The sequence below is a fragment of the Eschrichtius robustus genome, chromosome 8 (assembly GCF_028021215.1).
Source record: "Eschrichtius robustus isolate mEscRob2 chromosome 8, mEscRob2.pri, whole genome shotgun sequence".
NCBI classification, from domain to species: Eukaryota; Metazoa; Chordata; class Mammalia; order Artiodactyla; family Eschrichtiidae; genus Eschrichtius; species Eschrichtius robustus.
The window spans coordinates 122517178-122543432 of NC_090831.1; the positions used below are offsets into that span (position 1 = coordinate 122517178).

A 26255-nucleotide genomic window follows, 5' to 3' on the forward strand; every position below is an offset into this window, starting at 1 on the left:
CGCGCGCGTGTATGTGTGTTCAACTCAAGGTGGAGGGTGGAAGTTTAAGGAGAAAGTCAAGTGGATTGAAATCAGCAATAAAGCGACCATTCTCCAATACTAAATGTACTTGAACTTTATTCCCCTGCATCTGTAGGTAAATGTCCTTCTGTTCTTGAAACAATAAATCCCCATAAACTTGCCATAAAGTTTGGAAAGGTGAAATGTGAGATTGGTTCCATCAGAATCCATTCAGTGCTCTGTTTGTGCACCTTCCGATCTGATTTTTAAAACCTCCGTTTTTCCTCCGGAGCCCAAGACGGAGAAAAGGTCAGCGTGTTTCAAAGCTGCTGTGCTCTGGGTGGCTGCCAGGCTGTTGGGAATAATTGCTTTCAAACCCCAGATGATGGCACCATCTACTCAGTTTCAAATTAGCTTAACCTACAGCACCAGGCGGTGGCAGTTAAAACTTCAACTTTTGCTTTGTGTTATCATCTAAATTCACTTTTTTAAATATTGAGATCCCCAAGCAGCTCGATTCTGAGCAGACAGCCTTCCCATTGCTCTCCATAACCTCAAAAGCAAGAGTGAGACCAAAACTTCCATGTTACAACTGGACGTTTCAAAGTAGAAAGTGTCAAGTCTGATCGTAGAGCGTCATGTCATACTGAATTTCATTGTAATGACTTCTTTAATATTTCATCATCCGGGAGTGTACTTTTGTACCACATTTCGCTCAATAAATGTGGAGTGAGGTTCTGCCACGTGGGACTGCAGCAGTACCTCTGCATTCGGTGAACATCTTTTATGCTGCGGCCCAGTTGGACCCTCGGTGCAGTTGGCACGTGCCCTCGGGGTGTGATAACCACACACTCAGCAGCACCTGCCGGGGATCCCGCTATTCACCCTTCAAGCCGCTTCTGCATCTGGTCACCACTCAGGCCGACCGTCCTGCCCTCATACAAATTCCCAGATTCCTTTGAAATTAACACTGTTCTAAATCAACATATTGGATGCCATTGCACTCACTTTATTATCTGTCTTAACTATGTGACACAAAGTTCTAAAACTCCTGCAGTCTTACATAATCACAGACCAGTGTGTGTCCTCTACAATCAGCTTGAATTCCACTTTGCAATCGTTACTCCGGTGATCAGACCAAAGCTCAGTGTCTACACACCCCAGCCTCACACTACGAAAACAACAGCAAAGAATCAGAATCACAAAATGAATCGTGTTCTCAGTGTGTTCTTTTTATCCTTAATGTCTGACTGCTTATTTCAGCTTTGATGCACTATTCACGTTCATATTAGAAATTATTTTCACTTAGCCACTGAATGGGATTTGTTTTCAGGCTTTCTTTCAACTGTGCTTCTTTCTTCCCGAGTTTTATCTTATAGTTTTGTTTTATGAGTTGGCAAGAAACTACAGCATGTTATGTATAAATCCAAACCAATCACCCGGCTCCTACATACATAGAAATACATGTTCGTTTTCTATCATTGTTACTAAATAGAGGCACAAAGGAATTTTTTGCCTCTTCATGGTTCTTTGGTGTTTCATAATGCTTCTGCACGCCACTGTCGCTTTACCTCGTTACCACGATCTTGTGACCAAGGAGCTATTTCTCTAATTTACAAACAGGCTTATTTATATATAATTACAGAACAGGTGTCAAAAGCTGACATTCCTTTGCTCATCTCCTTCACTTTGCATCGTGGGTTGTGTGGTTGCTTTACTGAGCCCATTCCTTAAGACACGAGGACCGTGGCAGTTTTCAGTAGGAAAACGACAGTTATCGATGAATAGGACGTGTGAATCTTTTTATTTCCTGTAATGAAAAGAAGCACCAACAAGAAACTTTGATTTGTGTAGCATAATTGTACAGATCGTAGCAATCCATTAGTCTGCCAGGTAGAGCAGTTTCCGATGTTCACATCTACCATTCTGCTGAAATGGGCGGCTTTTTTCCACATTTTACTCACCTAATGGATTTGATATAAAATCTGTTTTCCTATGGCTGTGGGGTTCTGGGGGTTTTGTAGTTTATCAATACGGAAGGGCCACTCTTGTTACAGCCTCCTTCTCTGCACAGTGGCCGAAGGTGCCTACGCACACGGCCGTCTTTACCGTCCTGCCAGGACCATCCTTCGTGACAGCAGGGCGGACCATGAAATGGAGCTTAATGGTATGAGACCATGAATTAAAATTATACCAAGAGAGAAAAAGATACGAGGAAGTGGACAGCAGAGGGAAACCTAGTAAAGACAAAAGTGACCTCTGTGCACGTCAGATCTCCAAGAAGGGAAATACTGAATGTGCCTAGACGTCCAAATGAATAATGCCAAACCTAGAAAAGCTTCTGTCCCTGTGGGCTAAATAACTCCAATTCTGAAACTGTAGAAGGTCGGCTTTGCAGATGGTCACATCAAGAAGTGGTAATAACTGGTAGTGGGGTTATCAGTGCTGCAAATTATTTTTAGAAAAACATTTTTTCACTTACTCAAGAAACACATATTGATCACCTCTGTGTGTCAGGCTGCATACTACAGGGAGAAAGAAAGAGAAAATATGATCTCTGCTCTCTGAAATTCACAGCTTAGCAGAGGAGGAGAACATAGGAAAGTAATTATAATAATACTTTAAGTTGGGGACAATGATAGATTCAAGATGTCACAGGAGCTCAGGGAAAGTGCATTGCACCCACCTGGGGAGGGGACACCTGAACTGAGCCTTAAAGGACGAGAGGGAGTCAGGCCAGATGCAGTGGGTGAGTTGGGAGGATGGGAGAGGAACAGATGGAGAAAAGGATAATCCAAAAGGAGGAAACTATGCAAATAGAGATGAGTCCATACCAGCACTGCGGCCAGTGGAAACCGGGCAGCTGCACGTGGCTGAGCTTACATTCTAAGGCAAGGGGTAGGGAGAAAAGAGGCTGGAGAAATTGGGTTCATACACCTCATCAGGGAGCTTGCAGTGCATTCCGGAGGCATTTGGAACCATTAGGGGTTTTGCTCACAAGAGTGACACAGTCAGTTGTGCATTAGAGAGATTTCGCTGTTGGCTTTGTAAAGAATGGATATGAGATCGCAACACTGGAAGCAGAACCAAAAGTTAGTGCAGGATTCAGGCAGAGATGACGGCCGAGCCAAGGCAGCGGAAAGAGTAGAGAGGAGGAACACACCACAGGATATTTCAGAGGGGCCATTGCCAGGCCTTGGGGGTGGATTGCATACCCAGCAATGACTCCCATGTTTCTGGCTTAGGTGGCAAAGTAGAAACAGTTCCAAAGTGGAGAATACTGCAAGTTGAGTTAATTTGGAAGAAATATGTGTTCACTTTCAGTCATTTAGAGTTTGAGGTACTTGTAAATCAAGGTAAAGTTGTCTAGTAAGAAATGCGTATGTTAATCTTAAACTCACACTAGAGATGTACCCATATGCATAAATTTGAGAATCATTGACCTAAGGTTAGTACTTAAAATGATGAAAGCGTAGGAAATCACTCAGGAAAAGAAAGAAAGGCAGAGGATTCATGCCAGGGACACACAAGGCTTTAAAAGGTGGGCAATCTGCAGTCACCCTCTCATGGCCATTTCAGTGTACTACATATAGTACATGTTAAATATTTTCCATACCAACCTGCACGTAGTGGATATAAATTTGTTCTACAAAGTTTTATTTTTGCTATATCAAATAGATCTTCCTGCAATCCCTTACTCACAGGAATATGAGAGATTAAGTCTTGCTATTCCCTCATTCTTTGGAATCAATTACACGGAAACCTTTGGGGTTTACCCAAGAGCAGGAAGCCCACGTGCTTCCATTACACACATAACCTAGTTATTCATTTCTCCAGTTCTGGTTATTAATTTTTAATTTGAACCTCGGTATACTTAGGATGATTCAGGAATAACCCATAGACCCAGTAAGGAAAGTTTGAGGAGATTTAGGGATCTAAGGTGGAGACCCTGAAGAGCTTTACAGGAGAACTTACACCTGCTCCCCACATCCAAACACCCAAGCACACACAGCTGTTTCAAGCATTCGAAAGGAAATAGAATGACCTCTTAAATACCGTTAACGTTTATATTTTAAATTATTTATATATTTATTTATTTGGTTGCACTGGGTCTTAGTTGTGGCAGATGGGCTCCCTAGTTGTGGCTCACCTGCTCCTTAGTTGTTGCACGTGGGCTCCTTTCATTGCGGCAGGCGGGCTCTTTAGTTGCAGCTCATGGGCTCCTTAGTTGAGGCTCACGGGCTCCTTAGTTGAGTCTCACCGGCTCCTTAGTTGTGGCATGTGAACTCTTAGTTGCAGCATGCATGTGGGATCTAGTTCCCTGGCCAGAGATCAAACCTGGGCCCCTTGCATTGGGGGAGCACAGAGTCTTAACCACTGTGCCACCAGGGAAGTCCCTGTACCGTTATGTTGAAATGTACCATTAATGGATTTGGTATGTGAGTTTTCATGACTAATTGAGAGCAATTCAGTTTTATCACACACATACCCAGTCTAGCTATCGGTCAGCTCACAGCAGTGCAGAAAGCTCCCCAAGTGAGCATCATGACCTTTGGGGTTTCCCAATCATACTCTTTAAAATGTTTTTAATTGAAGTATAGTTGATTTACAATGATTCAGGAGTACAGCAAAGTGACTCATATATATGTCAGATTCTTTTCCATTATAGGTTATTACAAAATGTTGAGTATAGTTCCCTGTGCTATACAGTAGGTCCCTGCTGTTTATCTATTTTATATATAGTAGTGTGTATCTGTTTACCCCAAACACCTAATTTATCCCTCCCCCTGGCTTTCCCCTTTGGTAACCATAAGTTTGTTTTCTGTGTCTGTGGGTCTATTTCTGTTTTGTAAATAAGTTTTATTTTAGATTCCACATATAAGCAATATCGTATGATATTTGTCTTTTTTTTTGTCTGACTTACTTCACTTAGTATGATAACCTCTAGGTCCATCCATGTTACTGCAGATTCCATTATTTCATTCTTCTTTATGGCTGTGTAATACTCCATTGTGTATATACCACATCTTCTTTATCCATTCATCTGTGGATGGACACTTAGGTTGCTTCTATGTATTGACTATTGTAAACAGTGCTGCAGTGAACATTGGGGTGTGTGTATCTTTTCAAATTAGAATTTTCATGTCTCCAAATGTATGCCCAAGAGGGGATTGCAGGATCATATGGTAACTCTATTTTTAGTTTTTTAAGGAACCTCCATACTCTTCTCCATAGTGGCTGCGCCAATGTACATTCCCACCAACAGTGTAGGAGGGTTCCCTTTTCTCCACACCCTCTCCAGCATTCATTATTTGTAGACTTTTTGATGATGGCCATTCTGACCACTGTGAAGTGGTACCTCACTGTAGTTTTGATTTGCATTTCTCTAATAATTAGCAGCACTGAGCATCTTTTCATGTGCCTATTGGCCATCTGTATGTCTTCTTTGGAGGAATGTCTATTTAGGTCTCCTGCCCATATTGTGCTTGGGTTGTTTGTTGTTTGTTTTTGTTTTTTATATTGAGCAACACAAGCTGTTTGTATATTTTGGAAATTAAACCCTTGTCAGTCACATCGTTTGCAAATATTTTCTCCCATTCCATAGGTTGTCTTTTCATTTTGTTTATGGTTTCCTTTGCCATGCAAAAGCTTTTAAGTTTCATTAGGTCCCATTTGTTTATTTTTGCTTTTGTTTCCATTACTCTAGGAGAAGGATCCAAAAATAATATTGCTGCAATAATGTATGTCAAAGAGTGTTCTGCCTATGTTTTCCTCTAAGAGTTTTATAGTATTCAGTCTTACATTTAGGTCTTTAATCCATTTTGAGTTTATTTTTATACATGGTGTTAGAGAATGTTCTAATTTCACTCTTTTACATGTAGCTGTCCAGTTTTCCTAGCACCACTTGCTGAAGAGACTGTCTTTTCTCCATTGTATATTCTTACCTTGTTTGTCATGGATTAATTGACCATAAGTGTACAGATTTATTTCTGGGCTCTTTATTCTGTTCCATTGATCTATGTGTCTGTTTTTGTGCCAGTATCACACTGTTTCGATGACTGTAGCTTTGCAGTATAGTCTGAAGTCAGGGAGCATGATTCCTCCAGCTCCATTCTTCTTTCTCAAGATTGTTTTGGCTATTTGGGGTCTTTTGTGTTTCCATACAAATTAGAAAAATTTTTGTTCCAGTTCTGTGAAAAATGCCATTGGTAATTTGATAGGGATTGCATTGAATCTATAGATTGCCCTGGGTAGTATGGTCATTTTAACAGTATTGATTCTTCCAATCCAAGAACACAGTATATCTTTCCATCTGTTTGTGTGGTCTTCAGTTTCTTTCATCAGCGTCCTATAGTTTTCAGAGTACAGGCCTTTTGCCTCCTTAGGTAGGTTTACTCCTAGGTATTTTATTCTTTTTGATATGATGGTAAATGGGATCTTTTCCTTAATTTCTCTTTCAGATATTTCATTGTTAGTGTCATATTCTTTTTCTATGTGTGGCCCCATCCCCATTCTTGCCCAAAGGAACCAAGCCACAGACACAGGGTGAAAACTTTATATTGTTGACTCCTCTCACAAGGTTATAATATCACCCTTTTCGGTTGTAGCCTTGGAAACTGCATGCTGGAGAGGATGAAACACTGCAGAGGGAATGGCTGAGTCCAGGGCAGATCTTAACTTGCAGCCCTTGGTTCTGAGTTGAGCTCGCCCTATAAAATGAGGCTGAGAGCAGAACAAAGCTACGTTTACCTCTCCTGAATGCACAAAATGGTTTAATTAAGGAAGTAATTTTTTTCTACCCATAAGGCCACCTCTACAAATAGACTCAAATCTGCATGCAAATGAAGCCATCTGGTTTATTGTTGTAAATCGCACCCAGCCATAGTAAACAATAGAAGCCTCATTACATAACTCAAAGAATACTCCAATTTTCTAACCTTTGGGTCACTAAAAATTTTCAGAGTAATTAGTCTCCTCAGAGCTAGTACTTACATTGGAAAGTGCTTGCCGCTTTAACCAGAAGCTGTAGATACGCTTCTCGGTGCAGTTCCAGTGCTGGGCCATTTGGTGACTCTGGAGAAATTGCGGCGTCTGGGAGAGGATGGGAGCACCCACTGGCATCCAGGCCACACACCCCACTGAACCACACCCGGGAGAGCCACGCGCAGTCTTCTCCACGTCGAGCTAGTGCCAGCTCTTGCACCCACTGCTTTGTCACCTTTTCCTGATTACCTGTGTCCCCTCTGAGGAGGAAGGAAGGACAGCAGGGGCGGACACTTCGAGGTGCAGCCGCAGCTTCTCCTTCCCGTCTCTGCCCATCGTGTGTCTCTGGTCACCTTCGTTCAAATGAACCTGTTTATAGTGTTTGGATAACTCTAGTTTCTTAGTTGCTCAGTCACTCCTTTCATCAGATTTTTATGCAATGGCTTCTCTACAAAACCCTCTATCACGGTGCCAGGGCTCAAGGAGAATTCTCGTTTGTGTGTCCTGAATGGACATTTTTTTTAAGTCAATAAGGAGACAAAGAAAGTGGGAGCACACAGCCTTGAAAGCCAGTGAAAGGGGAGCAGAGGAGCGAGGAAAGAGGAGAACAGGACAAAAGGCAGCCGGGTGCGGGGCAGGGACGCGCCGGCCGCCGGAGGGCCCGGGGTTGTGGGTGAGCGCTGGGTCTGCCTGGGCTGTTTGCTGCCTCCCCTGCGGAGAAGTGGGCTCAGGAGACGCTCAGGGCATCGGGTCACACGTCAAAAGAAGGGAGCTCCTCTCCCAGCCTCCCCACTCCTTGGCCAAGCCCTGGACAGTGAGTGAACGTGACATCGAAGCCCCCCGTTTTGTGGTGGATAGTACCGTGTGCTGAACAGTTATTTTGTGCTCAGTGCCCTGCTAAGCACATTTCATGAATGATGTGCCGTGATTCCCAACCATCTTTAAAAGAGGTTCCAATGTTATTCCGTTGTACAAATGAGGACACTGAGATTTAAGAAGATAAGAAATCTGTCCAGAGTTGCCCAGTGGGTGAGGGTGATAGAGCCGGACTGTCTGATTCTGGAGCCTGCACGTGGACCGGCACATGGCAGCTTCACCAAGTAACAGACAGGCAGCGCCACCCCCTGAGTTCACCTGCTGTGTTCCCTATGTCCCCCACACTGCATCCTCACCACCACCCAGAGGGAACCTCAGCGTATCACACGTTCACTTGCTTCCTTGCTGACGGTACAAGAACGTCGGTAAGTCCAGACTGCTGATGGGCAGTTGGAAGCTGAGGAATTCCACAAGGCTCAGGAATTGGAGTCACCAAAGGCTGGGGGCGGGGGAGGCTCAGAACAGGATTGGTTAAAAGTCTGCGTAAACATCGGTTAGAACCAACTTCACCTCCTCCCACACTCTGGTGACTGTACTATTCTACCCACGTGGGAGGTGAGAGGTTTCCACTCCAGACAGGAGGCACCAAAGAAGGTGGGGGGGAACTCCTTCATTAAAACAGAACAAAAACATGGAAATCTATGTAAGCATCCCGGAACACTGACCACCGCACGCATACACCTCATGAAACTGGAGGGCCCTTCTCTCAAGAAACTGAATGATCTGTGACCAAAAACTGAAGGGCCACAGATACTGACACTTGGGGGCCCTTCAACAGGACAGGGAGCTCTCCTCATTGTGGTGAAGCCCACTGGCCAGCAAATCACCACCACTCGCAGACACACACACTCACGGGGCAGCCGGGCAGCTGTCTAGACCTTCACTGTTCAGTGTGAGTGCATAGGAAGACTCACCAGCCACTGAAGGTAATGTGAAGAGGGAGCCCGAACTAGCAATGGGGCAGGAAAGGGGACCTCTGAAGAAATGGAGACAACGCAGAAGACAGAAGGACACTTTCAATAATTAAATTAACATTCTCGGACAGGGTAAGATACCGCATCCAAAACTGAACAAAACCCACAACAGCCTGCTTTAAAAATGAGGACTGTCAGAGAACAAGAAGTAATACTTGGATATTTGAAATATGATTGCTGAAATAAAAAGACAATAGCAGTGTTGGAAATAAAGCTGAAGGAATGTCCAAGGAAGTCGAACACAAAGAAAAAAGATCAAAATTAGGAATGCAAAGAGGCAAGAGAAAGACAGATAAATGTAAAACTAACAGGTGCTTGAGAAAGGGGATTAGGGGAAACTATCAAAGTCCAGACCTGATGTGGGAAAAGATCCACATCAAGGCCATTGATGGTATGAACTTTCAATTAAGGGAGTTAAAGGAAAGATTCTCAAAGCTTCCAGAGAGGAAAAAATATGAGTAACGCAGGAGAAGGAATTTTCCCTCAATCCTCTAGGGGTCCTGGCTGGGTTTAATTAACAGGAAAAAAGCATACAAATGTATTTAAGCTTTACATGATACAGGAACCTTCATGAGGAAATGAAGACCCAAAGAAATGGTTAAACCTCAGTGTTTTGCTGCTCCGTTAGATGAAGGGTAGAAAGTCATGGAAAGACGGGACAGGACAGAGTGTGAGCCGAGTGGAGGCAACCTTGCAAGGCCTGTTCCTCGGATGCCTCTCTGCCCCGTTCTCCTTGGGGGTGAGGATGCGCCTGTCCCCTGGGAAGGCGGGCACTTCACACGAGAGTCTCCTGTCCTGCTTCAGCGGGAGCCCAGAAAGCCCTCCTGCACCTGGCATTCCCCACATCACTTCAGCTGGAAACACTCAGTCTCCCAAGGTGCCGTATTTTGGGGTAGCACGTCCTGAACCCCATCAGTTATGTGAACGATGCAGTGATCAGAAAGCATTAGCTTTCTCAACAGCGACACTGAGAGCCTGAAGATAGTGGAGAAATGCCTTTAAAATTCCCTGGGGAAATAATTTTCTGGAGTGTCTCAGTTACATGTGAAAGCAGAATAATGACTCTTCAGAAGAGCAGGGATTTAGGAAGTTGACTTCACACATCCCTTTTCTCAAGAAGCTACTTGAGAATGTGCTCCATGAAAATGAGGGTGTAGATCCAGAAAGAAGGGCCACCCAAAGTCAGAGAGACCCAGGAATTGGGAGGTTTAACACTGAAGAGGCACAAAAGGAAGCCCCTGCAATAAGGGCAAGAAGGCGGTCCCAGGCCATGAGAAGAACCAGCGTGGACAGTGGCAGAAGAATGAAGGGCTGTCACAGGATGTCACAAAAATGTGACTGCTGGATTGCCTGATATATCGAATGTCAGAAAGTTTTGAGAAGAGCTTTTCAGGTGTGTTGGAGAATTTGCAAAGAATCCATGACAGATAGAAGGAAAACTAGGTAAATGAAAAAAAAAATAGGTAACTCGATTCTAGAGAAACAAAACATTATACACAAAAAGAAAACATAATTAGATTTCACTGCTTGGCTCATTAGTGAATAATACTTAAACAGTCCTCAAAATATAAATACTCAATTTCAGCATACCCCCAAATCTGTGATTTTTGCTATTTGGGGAGAATATGGAGAAAGGAAATAGGGAGGTGGGCTTGTAAAAATGCTCGGTTCTCATCTGGCATCCAGGAAAGTCAGTAGAGACTATTTAAAATGCATATACATTGGGCTTCCCTGGTGGCGCAGTGGTGGAGAATCCGCCTGCCAACGCAGGGGACACGGGTTCGAGCCCTGGTCTGGGAAGATCCCACATGCCGCGGAGCAACTGGGCCCGTGAGCCACAACTACTGAGCCTGCGCGTCTGGAGCCTGTGCTCCGCAACAAGAGAGGCCGCGATGGTGAGAGGCCCGCGCACCTCGATGAAGAGCGGCCCCCGCTCGCCGCAACTAGAGAAAGCCCTGGCACAGAAACGAAGACCCAACACAGCCAAAAATAAATAAATTAATTAAAAATAAAATGCATATATTAATAAATATCTACACAGGTAGATTTTAGAAATACAAGGATACAAAAAGAATTGTCACTAAGAAATTGGGTTTGCTAGCGGGAGGGTGGAGCAGGGAACAGCATTTTTCTGTATCCCTTCTAGCACCACTTGACTTTTAAAACCATGTACATATAATACAGTGTTAGAAATTAAAATTAGGCTTAAAATTAATTGCTGCCCATCAAAAAAAATCCTTAGAAATTTTGAAGTCAGAACCCCATGCTAAATTATCACTGGTGAGATTAAAGTAATTGCCTGTTAAAGAATTTGGATGAGTGCACGATACTGCATTTTCTACGAATGACTGAGGTTTGAAGTGATGGTGGGTGTCAGCAAGGCCGGGTTCGCTGCCCAGCCCTACTCTCCTGCACCAGCTGAAGGTACCTCCCTGATTCCTCTGCCCACCCGAGATGAGTCCAGGCCTTGCCCAGAGGTACTTTAAAGGCTTCTCACATGACCAACTGGTTTTCAAGCTGGTAGAACCATCAACCTCACCCCAACTGTTTTGCTCAGCCTTTGCTGACCATTGCCTCTGCCCTGGGCTGGGTCCCTCACCCTTTTCCACCTGCCTTGTTGTTCTGTTACTGTGGACTGGCCCCCCCCCACCCCCATCTCAGATGTTTACTTCTGTTCTGCTTCGCACTTTCCCTCTCAGTTTTTCCATCCTTGCCCGCTCTGCCTGTACACGCTGGCCGTCCTGCCACCTGCTGTGGCACCATGCTTGCCATCCAGTGACTCTCGTTCCCAACTTAGTGTGCTCGTCCAGTGTCACTTGACCCTTGTAGTGCTGACCTTGAGAGCAAGTACAAATTGCAGCCATTTCAACAACCTTAAGGTTATAAGCCCATCAGTCTTGCAGATGCGTGGCATCGTTCGATAAGGTCTATAGGGAATAATAGGAATTAAGTCATGGATAAAGAAAATTATGGGGTGCTAGCAGGGGCTGTTGTCCAGTTATAGTAGGTGCTAAAGCAGCGTTAGCTTTTATTTATATTTATTTAATATCTTTAATACTCAGGTTACTATGAAGTAGATTTTGTCCCATGAGGACTTTGCATATGGAGTGGAATTGGATATAACTTATCCATCTGTTTCATTTATCCATTGATTTAATAATTATTTATTGAGTACTTAATATGTTCTGGAGCTAAAGGTTGCAGAGATGAAATGGTTTTCTCCCAGCTTTCAAGGAGCTTTCAAGGTCAGCTGGGAGCAATATAAACAAACAGTAATAATGCTATAAGCTCCTCGCATCAGGCGGTGCAATGAGCACTAGGAAGAGCGCTCACGTTATTTTGTTATAACCAGAAATCCTGGAGACTGGGCCACAGACTCACCAGAACGGGCCTCACAGAAGTTCATCAGGGTCTGGAACAGCGGCACCCGAACTTTCTTATTCTGCCCCCGCTCACTAAAGCCTTTAAGCTCACATCCCAACAAGCTTACTTATGAATTCTATCCATGCTCCACTGTACTCATATACTATGTACATTATCAAGTATGACTAAAGTGAATATTTCAAATGGTGAGGTTTTTAAAAATCTAAATAGACTTTCTGGTCCCCTCTGCTTGTGCCCCAGTGACTCTCCCCAGCGTGGATACCTCAGCTGCCACCATCAGTCAGGTCCAGGTAGAGTCCTCACTGTTGCTGGCCAAGAATCTGGACTTAGTCAATTCATCCCAGAGACTGGGGACAGCCCACAAGCGACGACTCCAAAGATGTCATGTGGTCATCCAGACATTTCCGGAATGATGACTGATAACCACCATTTGTACAAGGCGTAATTTCCCTGTGAATATATTCATTCCAGAGACCAAATTAATTCAGAGTTGCTTAGTGAGCATAGAATGAGGGCTAATGGAATTGTGGTCTGCAGGGATATTTCAGCAAATGAGAATAACGGATTGAACTGTCCTTCTCCTCTCTGGGGATATTTCTGTCTGAATAACCAGTGCCGGACCTCAAATAAATACTGACATATTTTACTTTTAGCTTTCCTTTTGTCTAGAATCATTTTAGACAACTGCCCTTCTGTTAATACATCACCACCTCAGAAAGTAAGAATGCATTTGATTGGATTGAAACTTTAAAATGTTAATTACATCTGTGTCCTGGGGATACAGCCTAAACAGACGGAACTGCTTTGCCTTCAGGTTGAAACGTGGCTGGGGACTGATCCTTGCCGGCTCCTAGGTTGCTAAAAGGCTCTCTCACCCATTAGGCGAGCTGAATCCTGCCAGCCCTGGGGACTCTTCATTCCCTCCTAGAACTCTGATTGGTGGCAGGGTAGCAACTTTAGCTCTTATCTGAGAGACCTTCATTTTCAGCCAGCTGGGAGAGGTGACTGAACTCCTCTCACCAGACTTGAAGCCAGATCTTGAGCTGGGAAGAGTGCTCAGAGCTCAGGTGATAGAAACTTAAACCATGGTTAAGATTCTTTCTTTTCAGGTATTTTTCTAACCAATATCATATCACATCCTTCTTCCCAGGAGGAAACCAGTCTATTTTTCTCCTACTGAAAGCTATGATATTGCAGTTTTTTTAAAAAAGAGCTTGAAACTGCACTAAGACTTTTGGGACACCTTCAACAGTGGACTCCACCACCACTGGTTTTACCTTAATGGAGACGTTTACAAACATACTTTGCACTGACTGACTGCTTATATTGGGTTGGCCAAAAAGTTCACTTGGGTTTTTCCGTGAGATGTTATGGAATTAATTAAAGGAGGATACTTTAATATCTCATAATATAGCAACATTATATATTTAATTTGAACTTATGGCATAAGCATAGCAGTACCAACACGAAGTTAACTCTATTTAAGAATAGCAGTTGAACTTATTGCCTGTATGCATTATCTGCATAAAAGGAAGGAAAAAATATTGTAGAATAGAAACTAACAGAGTAGATGTAGTTGACTCATTGTGTTCTTTGAAGGAAAGATATGGCAAAATCAACTTTTAAAAAAACATGTATTTTAGATGTTAAAAGAAAATTTTCCACAGGCAGTTTACTGATCTAGTGGGCTTTCATTCAGCAACTCGTGAATCAGGCAGCCTCCAGTCTAGCAGAGAGAAAGGAGCTCCAAAGAGCTGTACAAGGAGAGATGTTTACAGACCGAAGGGAGCAGGAACAAGGAAGTTACACCGACCGTGTGCTGGTGCTTGAAGCAGGGTTGCTCCGCTTACACGAGCAGAGGGAAGGCTTGGAGCGTCAGGTACCTTGAGCCGAGCAGGCAAGTGTTGACTGGGTGGCCTGGGCCTTCCTTCTCTGGGTGAGCGGAGCACAGAAACTCAGTTAAGTTTTGCTTTGCTGACCTGGGGCTTAGCAAGAGTGACTCCATTTTGGACCTCACCTGGTGACTTTAACGTGGGTTTAGTATTAAAGGTAGGGGCTTTAGTAACTGTTTTAAAGCATATCCATGTATTTCGGTCCCTAGCTGTGCTGGCAAATGTACTCAGAAATGTGCACATTCTAAAGGAATCTCTCCCCTGGAGATAAAGTCTGGAGTAAGCTCTTGGTATCATATTAAATTCTTGGTCCATCTGTTCTGATGGAATGTGAGTCCTCCAGTTTGGTGCTTGTATTTTGCCCTGTGAACTGCCTTTCTCCTGGGGCCACTGGCTACTACCAGGCAATGAGTAGGGAGGGGGGCGGGTACAACTGTGTCTACCCCATGAGTTCAAGGGTAGAGGCTGATTGTGAGCGCTCAGGTGGGCTCAGCTCAGCAGTCCCGCCCCCCAAAACACCCACAGGTCAGAGTGTCCCCTGGAGTCCCCAGGGAGGAAGGGGCTGGGGAGGAGACACTCCCTTTACAGCAACTCGCCTCTGGGGTTTGGAGCAGGAGGGGTGGGGAGATGACTGGCCAGTCACCCCGCCTCTTTCCTCAGCTCCTGGCTCCGCAGGGCTTCTGCGCCTGCCGCGGCTTTACTCCTGCTGCGCCTGTCCCTGGTGTCTGAGTGGCTGCTGGCCGGAAGCAGGCACGGGTCACTCCAGGCAAAGGCAGATGAGAAGCAGGGGCAGAATACCAAAGACCCCCTGCCTGGTGTGTCCCTCTAGGTCGAGTCTGGGCGCTTCTTGCGTCGAACATAAGCCTGAGTTCAAACCAGCCACACCCACCCACCGCGTGAAACCAGGGGCCTCCCTCCATTTTCTCCTCTTCTGACATATACGCCTGAGAGCCCCTCCAGGACTGCTCTTAGTAGGGTTTATCAGTCCTTAATCAAATATTTTATATACATACCCACATATAACGTTTGGAAAGTCAAGATATGTTTGCGGGGATTTTGTGCAGTGTTGTTCAGCAGGCAGAGAAGAAACAAGGGCTACTGTCAGTGGAAATGTATTAAAACTCAGAAAATGCATACCTTTTATATCACTGCCATGATCAAGTGTAAATTACCCTGTTTTCTTTCTTTGCTCCTTTCACAGGGAATTACTGGAATGCTGCCTCTTTCCCAAACCCATCATCCTACCTGCACTTCTCTACTTTCCAAGGGGAAACCAGCGCGGACATCTCTTTCTACTTCAAAACGTTAATCCCCCGGGGAGTGTTTCTTGAAAATCTGGGGAACACGGATTTTATCAAACTCGAACTGAAATGTGAGTATAAATTCTTTGTCAGCTCCTCAATAGCTACTCTTGTCCCTTCGAGCTGATCTTCACCCTGATTGTGTAATTTCGTTGGCTTCACATATCAATGGCTTCCTTTGTTCCGAAAACAGCGCTAGATGGTAGATGCACAACTTGAGAAAGACCTAGGTTCCTGTGCTCAGATTGCTCACCGGGAAGCAGACACAGACAGAGCTTCCCACAGTGCTGTTCAGGGAGGATGAGGGAGAATAAATTGCCCTGATAACATGGGAGAAGAATGTGTATTTTTTTCTTATTGAAGTATAGCTAATTTACAATGTTGTGTTAGTTTCAAGTGTACAGCAAAGTGATTCAGTTTATATATATAACTTTTCAGATTCTTTTCCATTATAGGTTATTACAAAATACTCAATATAGTTCCCTGTGCTATACAGTAGGTTCTTGTTGTTTACCTATTTTATATATGGTAGTATGTATATATTAATCCAAACTCCTAATTTATCCCTACCCCCGCCTTTCCCCTTTGGTAACCCTAAATTTGTTTTCTAGGTTTGTGAGTCTATTTCTGTTTTGTAAATAAGTTCACATGTGTAATTTTTTTAGAGTCCACGTATCAGTGACATCATATGATGTTTGTCTTTCTCTGACTTACTTCACTTACTATGATAACCTTTGAAGTCCATCCATGTTGCTGCAAATGGCATTATTCCATTCTTTTTATGGCTCAGTAGTATTCCATTGTATACATATACCACATTTTCTTTATCCATTCATCTGTCGATGGACATTTAGGTTGCTTCCATGTCTTGCCTATTGTAAATAGTGCTGCTGTGAACATTGGGACGCATGTAACTTTTTGGATTAGAGTTATGTGCCGAGGAATGGGATTGCAGGATCATATAGTAACCCTATTTTTAGTTTTTTAGGGAATCTCAATACTGTTCTACCTGGTGGCTCTGCCAACTTACATTCCCACCAGTAATGTAGGAGGGTTCCCTTTTCTCCACACCCTCTCCAGCATTTATTATTTGTAGACTTTTTAATGATGGCCAGTCTGACTGGTGTGAAGAATGTGTTTATTTTCCAAGGACACAGGGTTAAGAGTAGACAGAGGATTGGTAAATATCAAGAATAAGGAATAAGAGAGTGAGGGTAACGACACAAAGGGAAATAGGAATAATCAGAATTAACATCTGTGGGAGTTCAAGGAGCAGCCTTGTGTTGTGCTATGGAACTTTGAGTCTGCAGCTTTGCAGAAGAGGCCACACATCCACCCACCCTATAAAGGTTTGAGTTCTGCTTGATCTCGCCAAGGGCACAGAAACTAACAGAATCTGAGCAAGAACCAATGCTGCCCTGTCCGTGGAAGGCAGGGGGTCACTGGATCTGAGAAGGGCAATTCTCATGGTACCGGGGCCCTTTTATCCTTGGGGCATAGGTGCAGCTTCAGGAATTTATGTCCACAAACTTCCAGGTTTGATGAACATTTGCATACACCATGCTCTCCTGTTCAGACCCAGATGGAATCAGCAAAGGAACAGACAGGACCAGGAAGGGGAAGCAAGTCTGTGCCCACCTGTTGCTCCATGAAAACTCCTCGGTGCCCTCTCCCCACATCAGAGTGTCTTTCTTCCTAGTCTGTGCTCTTTATCCAAGTGCCTGTGATACTGGGTCTGGTCTGAGGAAGATCCGAAAGCTATTTTCCAGAAATATCTGATGGAATATTTTTCTCCTTTTGTAGTTATAATTATGCAACATGGTCTTTGAAAACTGGAATCTCAGGTCACTGTCTTTCTGCTGAAATCCTATGGGATTCTTTTCATTAAATGGTGGACTGTGGTACGGCAGGAAGTGCGTGCACTTCGGAATTCTCATTCTCCTGTTGAAATCCAAGTTCTTGTGTAAATTGCTTAATCTGCTTAAATCTCAATTTCCTAATCTGTGAAATGGGGATGGTGAGTTGTGGAGGTTGTTAGGACGCTAGGGTGTAGCCAGTCCTGAAGCATTTATTTCAGTGTCTAGTCGTTGCTGTCTATTATCTTCTTCCCAAGAAAGCTCATTACAGATCTAACGTGAACGAGATCCGATTGAAAGGAAGACTGAGAATATTCTAGCCTTAGAAATAAATAGAAATCCACTCTTTTCATGAATTATGGATTGGAATTATTTATAAGGGATTTTCACTTTCCACAGCAAATTAATTGAATCAAACTGTTTTCTGACTTACACAGAGTTGGATTGTGTTTTAGAAATAACTCATGGCAAAAAAGGAAAATTGACAATTCCATATCTGAGTAATTCTATAAGCTCCTATAAAATTACTATAAAATTCACCCCGCCCTTGTTTTCTATCCCCATGTTTTGTAAACCCAGGCCTGGGTTTGTAAGAAGACAAACGAAGTAAGAGCAGACATTTCTACTTAGAAAGAGCAGACATTTCTACTTAGCACCTGCAGAATAGAATTGCACTTATTTATAATTACAAAAAACCTTCATAGATGTTTTCAAGTTTTCCAAGTCTTTCCATGATACGAAAACTCTGTGACAGAGGGTGAGGTATAGTCTTGTTTTGTCATACAGCTCTTTTCTGTCACATCGTTTACCTTTGGTAAAGAAGTATGGGATATTCAAGGCACGGATTAGAGGCTGGCTTCTCCTCGGAGTTCTCTAGACCTTCTAAAATTACTAAGGGTGGAAATACCTTTTATAAGATCCCCCAAACGGCGGAGATACCAAATGTCCATCATTATATAGCATCTCCATTCAGGTTCAAAGGAATTTATGGGATGAAAAAAGGCCCGTTTCTCTATTTGAGCAAAACTTCTTCAAAGTATACAAGAAGTGATGCTTTCATGAAGAACATGGAGAAAAAAATGATTGAGGCTTCCTTCTGCCCATTTATCACATTTCTCCAGACTCTTCTCTGCAGGATCCACGGGGCAGTGGGTAGAGATGGAGAATTCTCGCAGGCCCATCTCTGCCTTCCACTGATGAGTCACTGCAAACCTAATGGGTCTTGAAGCCAAACTCTTAAAAAGTGTCTCTACTCTTTTTTCCCGTTTAACTTGCAAGGCTTTCTGATCTCTTTCTGGTAGGAATTCAAGTTTTGTTTCTCTGCATGTGTCTCAAAGGAATTTTATCACAGTTCATGCCTACATAGTGGTTTCCAGAACAACATTTCTGCTAATTACCGACATTGTGTCCTTCTGTCAGAAGTGGGAGATTCTTGACTCTAAGAGCAGTGAGTCAGTTGCGCTAAGTTGATGCGATACCATCAGCATCTTAACGTGCAAAAGTAAAAACGCATATAGGATAAAGTAAGAGTGCTGTTACTCACTAACATACTCTAAAGGTAAAATTTTCAGGCTATATTTCATTTATTTACTATCTGTATTTTTTCGTTCATTCAGTGAATATTTACTGAGTACCTACCATGTCCCAGATGCTGTGCTAGGTCAAACATAGTTAAGTCAAGCATGGTTTCTTTCCCTCAAAGATCTTTCTGTTTGTTTTGGAAAGCAGGGAAGTAAATCAGTAGTTACAATAACAATAAAAATAGCTCGGCTTTGTTCAGACTCCAACACTGTTCCAGGGATTTTACATAGAGCATCTCACTTAATTTCCTAACCACCCTTTGGACTGGGCACTAACCATTAGCATCTGTACTTTATGGGGAAACTAAGGCACAGGGCGTGTAAGTTGCCTGGCCAAGGTCACAGAGCGAGGAAGTGGCAGCGCTGGTGTTTGACCCCAAACATTTTTTGTCTGTCCTGAGTCATTGCTGTTAACAGCAAACTGCACTGCCTCTCAAAACAGACATTGAGAGAAGTGGCTGAGCGCACCGGGGCGGGGGGGGGGGGGGGGGGGGTGCGGATTTACACCCGACTGGGGTGACAAGGGTGCTTCCCAGAGAGTGTAACTTTAATTAAATTTTGATGGACAAGCAGGAGGCAGGAAGGTGAAGAAGGTGGAGGAAGAAGGGAGATCAGGAAAGAATAAACATTATAGGAGGAGAACATCGGTGAGTGAAGGTGCAGGGACTGAACCCAAGGGCTCCAGAGGGGACAGTTCGTCAGGGCACCCAGTGCACACCCAGAGCCGCAGCTAGAAGGGCAGGCAGTGGTCAGACCACTAACACGTGCTCCAGGCTGGGGCGGAGTTGGCTTGTCTCGACCCTGAAAGTTATGGTGAGCAGGGACGTAACATGCTCAGACTTGCGTTCACCAGAGAAAAGATGGAAAAGCCAGAGAAGAGGCGGTAGGGGCTGGTGTGAAGATGGTGGCAGAGTGAATGGGAGCTGGGGAAGATGACAACGAAGGGTTATAGATGCAGGAGATGCTTAGGAGAGAGATTCCACAGATTCTAACAAAATGGTTGTATGGGTGAAGTGAGAGGGAAGGTTCTAGAATGAAGCCAACATTTGGTTGTGATGGTTTTGATGATTGTGTGAGTAGAACGACTTTCACTAAGGAGTGTGGCATTGGAGGCAAAATGCAAACTGCATTTTGGATATTTTGAGTCTGAGCGTCTGCTGGATATAGGAGTGTCTATCCAAGTGGACACATCTAGAGGGTGCTGTATATACAAGTCTGGAGCCCAGCAGAGCGCTCTGAGTTACAAACACACAATTTGAGCATCATCGTCACCTAGAGAATCATTAGGAAATAAGTATTGGGTGCCCCCAGCATGGATGAGATTGCCCAGGACAAATGTGCAGAGAGAGGAAAGGAGATGTCCAAGAATGAAAACCACACTTAAAACCACAAGAAAAGTAGCTTGCAGAAGGCTGCCAGAGAAGTGGGAAGACAGTGATATCCCAGGGATCAAATAAAGAAAGAATTTCAAAAATAAAAAATGTGTTTGATACCGCTGAACTGAGAGGTCACTAAAATAAGAACATAAAGGGCTCATCAGCTTTCACATGTAGAGGTCACTGTCAAAATGTTATAAGACAGTGTCTGCAGTGAGTGGAGGTGGATACAGAGATCAAGGGATGGTGGTTTTGTTTATTGTTCTTGTTGTTGTAAGTGGTAGGGACTTGAGCACCCATGTATATTAAAGAGGAAAATCCAGTAAAGAAAAAGACGTTGGAGATACGGGAGAGAAGGGACTGGCTGAAGAAGTGAGGTCCCCAAGGAAGTGGGAATGAGTGAGACCCAGAATTAGAACATCTGAACGGGCTGAGAGATGCAAATCAACGTAAGGAGGAGAGCATAAACCATGGGCAAGTAGGTCCATTTCCAAATCAGAAATTACTTTTGATTCTGTTGTTTTGTTTGCTTATTTTTTGTTAGTTATTTCTGAGATGGCAGAGGAATCGTTCTTTAAAAAATATTCCCTAACAACCATGGGTTTACCCATTTATTTTTTCAGAGTTCCCCGTAGGGAACAGCTTGACTTCTCTGCATCCCTTTTCTGGCCAAGATAGTCCCATCTTGACCATGACCATGGTCCCATCATCAGGCCACCTCCCACTGAGCACCTGCTGTGTCAGAGGCACTAGGGTGGATCCTGGAGATTCCAAGGTGAAGACAAGAGAACCCAACACCCTCACCTACGGAAGGAGACAAACACATTAGTAGCAGTATGGATGCATAACTTTAATTGAGAATTTCCTAAGGGCCAGGTACGTTCTAAAGCTTTTACAGGTACCAACATTTTTAGGTTTCATGACAAGTTTTATCCACATTTGACAGATAAGGAAACTGGGACACACAGGTTATAGAGCTGATTTCAGATATTGTGCTTATGATCATTAAAATACAATAAATAAATTACAAGGGTAGGCATAAGATATTGTAAATGTCCGGAGGAGAGATACATAACCCAACCTGGGAATGAAGAGGAAGATGAGGTGATACCTGAGTTGGGTCATTGAGAACAGGCAAAGAAGTTAGCTAGATGAAGAAGTAGGGGAAAGAATTCTAGCAGGAGGGGGCAATGCAAACGAAAGCGTAAGGATGGTGGGGGGACTTCCCCTGGTGGCGCAGTGGTTAAGAATCCGCCTGCCAATGCAGGGGACACGGGTTCGATCCCTGGTCCGGGAAGATCCCACATGCCGCCGAGCAACTAAGCCCATGCGCCACAACTACTGAGCCTGCGCTCTAGAGCCCGTAAGCCACAACTACTGAGCCCACAAGCCACAACTACTGAGCCCGCTCGCCACAACTACTGAAACCTGCGTGCTCTAGGTCCCGCGTGCCGCAACTACTGAGCCTGCATGCTGCAACTACTAAAGCCCGCATGCCTAGAGCCCGTGCTCCACAGCAAGAGAAGCCACCACAGTGAGAAGCCCGTGCACTGCAATGAAGAGTAGCCCCCGCTCGCTGCAACTAGAGAAAGCCCGCGTGCAGCAACGAAAACCCAATGCAGCCAAAAATAAATAAAATTTTTAAAAAAAAAAAGCATAAGGATGGGGAACCGGATGGGTGCTCAGGAGCTACAAACATTTGGTATTGTTAGAGTAGGAAGTACGACACGGGTAGTGGAGATTTTTTTAGGCAAGTCTCAGACATGATTCTAAATATACAGCGATCTAAATATTTCAACCAATAGTTACTGAGTACCTGCTACGTATGTGCCAAAGAGGAACTCAAGAAGAATAAGACATGTCCCCATCCCAGAGTCCCACACAATCTAGTGGGAGAGACTAGCATATGAAACAATATTTTGGATAAGATGAAATAAATATTAGAGCAATACACTGTGGTGACCCAGATGAGGCAATAATTACTTCTGACTGGAGAATAAGAAAAGGTTCTTTGGAGATTATATCATTTTAACTGAGCCTCAAAATAAATGGGAAAGAACATTTTAGGCTCTGGATGCCAAGGGAAGAAACTACAGTGTAGATGCATGGCTATATCGCAGATGTGTGAGGTGCGTGGTCCATTGGCGTGGCAAGGGCTGTGGAACGCTGTGCACCGTGGTATCTCCAGGGCCACAGCACTGCCTGGCACATGGAGGTGCCGAGTAAGCATTTGTTGAGAGAATGAAATGAATGAACGAGGTGCTGGTCTAATGGAGAACTATGGACAATCTAGGTGGAAAAGGAGATGACCATGATCAGGGGGCCGGTGATCAAAATGATGACACATTGAAAGGCGGAAGGACAGATCATGGCTGGTGAAATTTTGGAATTCAAGATTTCACAGAAAAGCAGTTTGGGTGGTAAGAAGGTCTACAATGCATTGTCTGGCCATGCACATGGGCTTCCGGGTTGTATGAAAAGGCTATGGAGAAAGTCAGGGAACTGGAGGCCAGTGTTGGCTGTCATCCCCATCACTGCTGAGGTCCCTAGTAGCCATGGCAAGGGGCACAGTTGACAGGGAGCCTGTGAGCCAAGCGTTACAGTCCTCGGGTTCAGCGATGGCAGCAATAAGCATGGGAGAGGGAACGTCACAGGAGGACACGTTGCTGAGTGAAGGCTCTGGTGCCATAGAACAGAAGAAGCGCTGAGGTCAAGGGTACTCCCAGCTGCCCTCCTGACCCCAAGACATGGGCCCCTGGGGAAGGGTGTTGCATGGCTGATGGGTAGGTCTTCCTCAAGGTGAACTGTAATCAGAGGAAGTATTTGATGATAAATAGTGACCGTAGCATTTTCATTTTTGTTTAACAATTTAAAAGAGCTTACACAGTGGGAAGTTTTTGAAGGGGATGTTCACTGCCTAGGAAACATGCAGGAGAAGCAACCAGAAACTGTTGCAATACCTTAGCGTAAGCTTCCGTGTTGACAGAGCTTGAGCTTTTTCAGATATCCAGATGACATGGAGAACATATTTGCATTTAACGCACATATCTCCACAAAAATGTGGCGGTAGCAGTCCAATGTCCTGCTAATCTTGGAGAAGGGTATTAAGGAAAAACTTTCTTTTTCTGAGATGCCGCCTTCTGCAATGCACATGCTCAAGAACGTCACAGAAGAAAATATTCAGCAATATATAGAAACTGATGAATCAGAAGAAATAAACTAATGGCAGTTTATCTTCCACTGTTTCAGAATTGGAACAACTTTTATATTAAAAGAGCTTCACTTGTACAGACATGAGGAATGTCTAATTCCGCTTAACCGGCCTCTTGTGCCATAGGGATGTTATTTAGGGTGTTTTTTCTTTCATAAATATTGTGAGTGCTTACTAATACAGATCAGGTGGTAGCACCTGGATTTTTCCTTTTAACTATCCAAGCCATCTTAAGTTATCCACATAGATTTAGGAAGAATTTTAGTGTTTCTACTACTTTGCAAGTCTATGAGTTCAGTTTGTATTAAAGATTTCGGAGTCTAAAGAATGATTCTGGCTTAGTCATTATAATACATAAGAAAAAATTACCGCCTTAAAAAATTTTAAACCTGCATAGCAACACTATTGTGATTCTTAAAATTTTTTTTCTAGTGTCTGATTTAAACTTTTCAATTTCAATTGTGGACCAAAAAATTTCAGAGATGTAAATAAAGGTGAAAGTTGTGCTATATTAAAGCTATTTAATATATTAGCTGTGTGCATTTTAAGTATCAAGAGATATACAAACAATTGGTAAAGTCAAATTGAATGACCCAGATATTTCTGCCAGTCTTACTGAAGGGACAGTTATTTGAGTATATGGCATAGGTGCCCTAGAGTTAAAAGAATAGTCTTTAGAGTACGATGTCCTCCTGATATGAAAAATTGCCCAAGTTACCTTAGATATTACTGATCCACCCGTGTCAGCTGATTTGGAAATTTCTAGAAGGAGTGGGAATGCCTCTTAAGCTGGCCAGATGGAGTCACTTCTCTCTGCAGAGTTTGTGTTCCTGCCTTTCCTTCTCTACACTCCAGAGACATCTAGAAGACCATCTCCCTATTGAAATCCTGCCCACACAAAAGACTTCTTTACTGCATCTGGATTTAAAATATAAAACATAAATAAAAGAGAAGGCTTTCATTTTCCTAAAAAAACCACATTCCTACAAGACAATTAATTCGGTGCATTGCCTGGAAAATAATAGGCCTCCTCATTAAAGAGCATCTTCACATAGTGTTTGTCTGAAGAGTATGCGTTGTGTGTCATTTCTGTAGAGAAATGCTGAAGTTTCTTAGAGATTTTCTTCTGGTGGAATTTCTCTTCTATCTCATTCCCTTTGATTCTCACATTTTCTGCATTATTTATTGTGTGTGATAGTCCACAGAATCTTTCCCTTCAAAGAGATGGCCTGTTAAAGTGTCAAAAAGACCAGCTACTAGAATCAGCCTGCCTGTGGCCAGCTGGAAGAGGATGGGCATCCTAAGAGGAGAAGAGATTAAAGAAGCTTGGATTCATGCATCCTGATCTGAGACAGAGCTGGGAGAAAGAGTGTGCTATCGTGACAGTAATAAACACATGGATTAGTGAGAAAAACTGGAAATACATGTGTGGAGTTATAAGACGGTTAGAGGCCTTACATCTGCCATTCTAGATGCTACCAGCGTCTCTGCAGGCTTGATATTTTATAAAAACAAATGCTTCAAGAGGGAAGAGTTGGTGCCATCACTGGTTAGTGCTTGTTACCAACGCTGGAGAATTGATCCAACTAAGGATGACACTTGGGACCAATTAATTCAAAGCTGGCTAAAAAAAAAAAAAGAAGAAGAAGAAGATACAATAAATCGGGGAGCAGAGCTTCATTTAAATATAGTGAGTGACTGGGGACGATTAGTTGAAATAGCTCAAAACCAGAAATATCTCAAAGGGCCGAAGGTAACCGTAAATACAAGAACGCTAGGCTCTTACAAGTCATCAAACACCTAAATTAAAGCCATGTGACAAAACATTGGCCAACTAGATGTCAACTGGAAACCGTACAAAAGCAGTTTTTTACAAATGAAGAGTTCTGGGAGTTATCTTCTTCAAGACACATTTTGCTCAAATTACAAGGTAATTTTTAATAGCAATCAAGATAGGAAATTTGAGGAGACAGGGAGAAACATAAACGCTTACATGAAATCTAACAGAGGACGAGGGTCATAGCTAGAATATATTTTTATTAGATACTTTAAGAAAAGAAGACTTGTTTTCATCTCTATGATATTCATGGTTTTTAAAAAAATTTTCTAGTTTAGCTATTTCCCGACTTACAAAGGGACTGTGTTATAGGAGTTTCTGAGCCTGTCATTCAGGTCCTGGAATGTATCTTCCTATATACATAACATTGTAAATGGCACTCGTATTCCACAGCTAACCATAAGAAGCTTTGTTGTTTGTCTGCGTTTTAAGGGTGGCTGAAAATAGAGCTGCATGTGCCAACCTGAGGGTTCTGGGATCTGAAGTCCATTCAGTGTAGAACAGAAATGTTGAAGAACAAAGGGAATTTCTTCCCATATCTCTGAATGTTGAGCCTGTCCTAGACAGACTTCTCAATAGGAAAAGGTTTTGTTCACCTTTATGAGAGTCAAGGCACAACCCTGCGTCTCCTTTCTTTGGGAGCTTGGCTTGGTGGGGTTAGTAAAGGAGATGGCTCAGACGTCCAGAGCATGCACAGGCTAAAGCCTCCCATGTGGCTCCCAGACACTTCCCTTTGCTCTAAAACTTCATAGTTTTATGAATTATAAAATTCCATTAATTCATTCAAATATCACATTATAACCTACGTATTTTTTAACTATGGCAATGTTGTGATACAGAGCTGGGTATTGAAACTAGAATAAGACCATTATGACGTAATTTATCCCTTCAAAATTCCAGTGGTCTGAGGGAAAAGATCCTTTGGTTATATTTTTTAATCTTATGAATAAATATTTTAAACATGATAAGGTCATAAGAGATTTA

At 43.3% G+C, this 26255-nt stretch overlaps 1 protein-coding gene across 1 annotated transcript in view; it reads left to right on the forward strand.

The window, feature by feature from the left end:
* Window positions 1-26255, forward strand: part of CNTNAP2 (contactin associated protein 2) — a 1784833-nt gene that overhangs the window by 1505168 nt on the left and 253410 nt on the right. The window contains exon 16 of the mRNA XM_068550150.1: window positions 15312-15482. Within this exon, the coding sequence (XP_068406251.1) occupies window positions 15312-15482 (171 nt within the window). The remainder of the gene's footprint in view (window positions 1-15311; window positions 15483-26255) is intronic.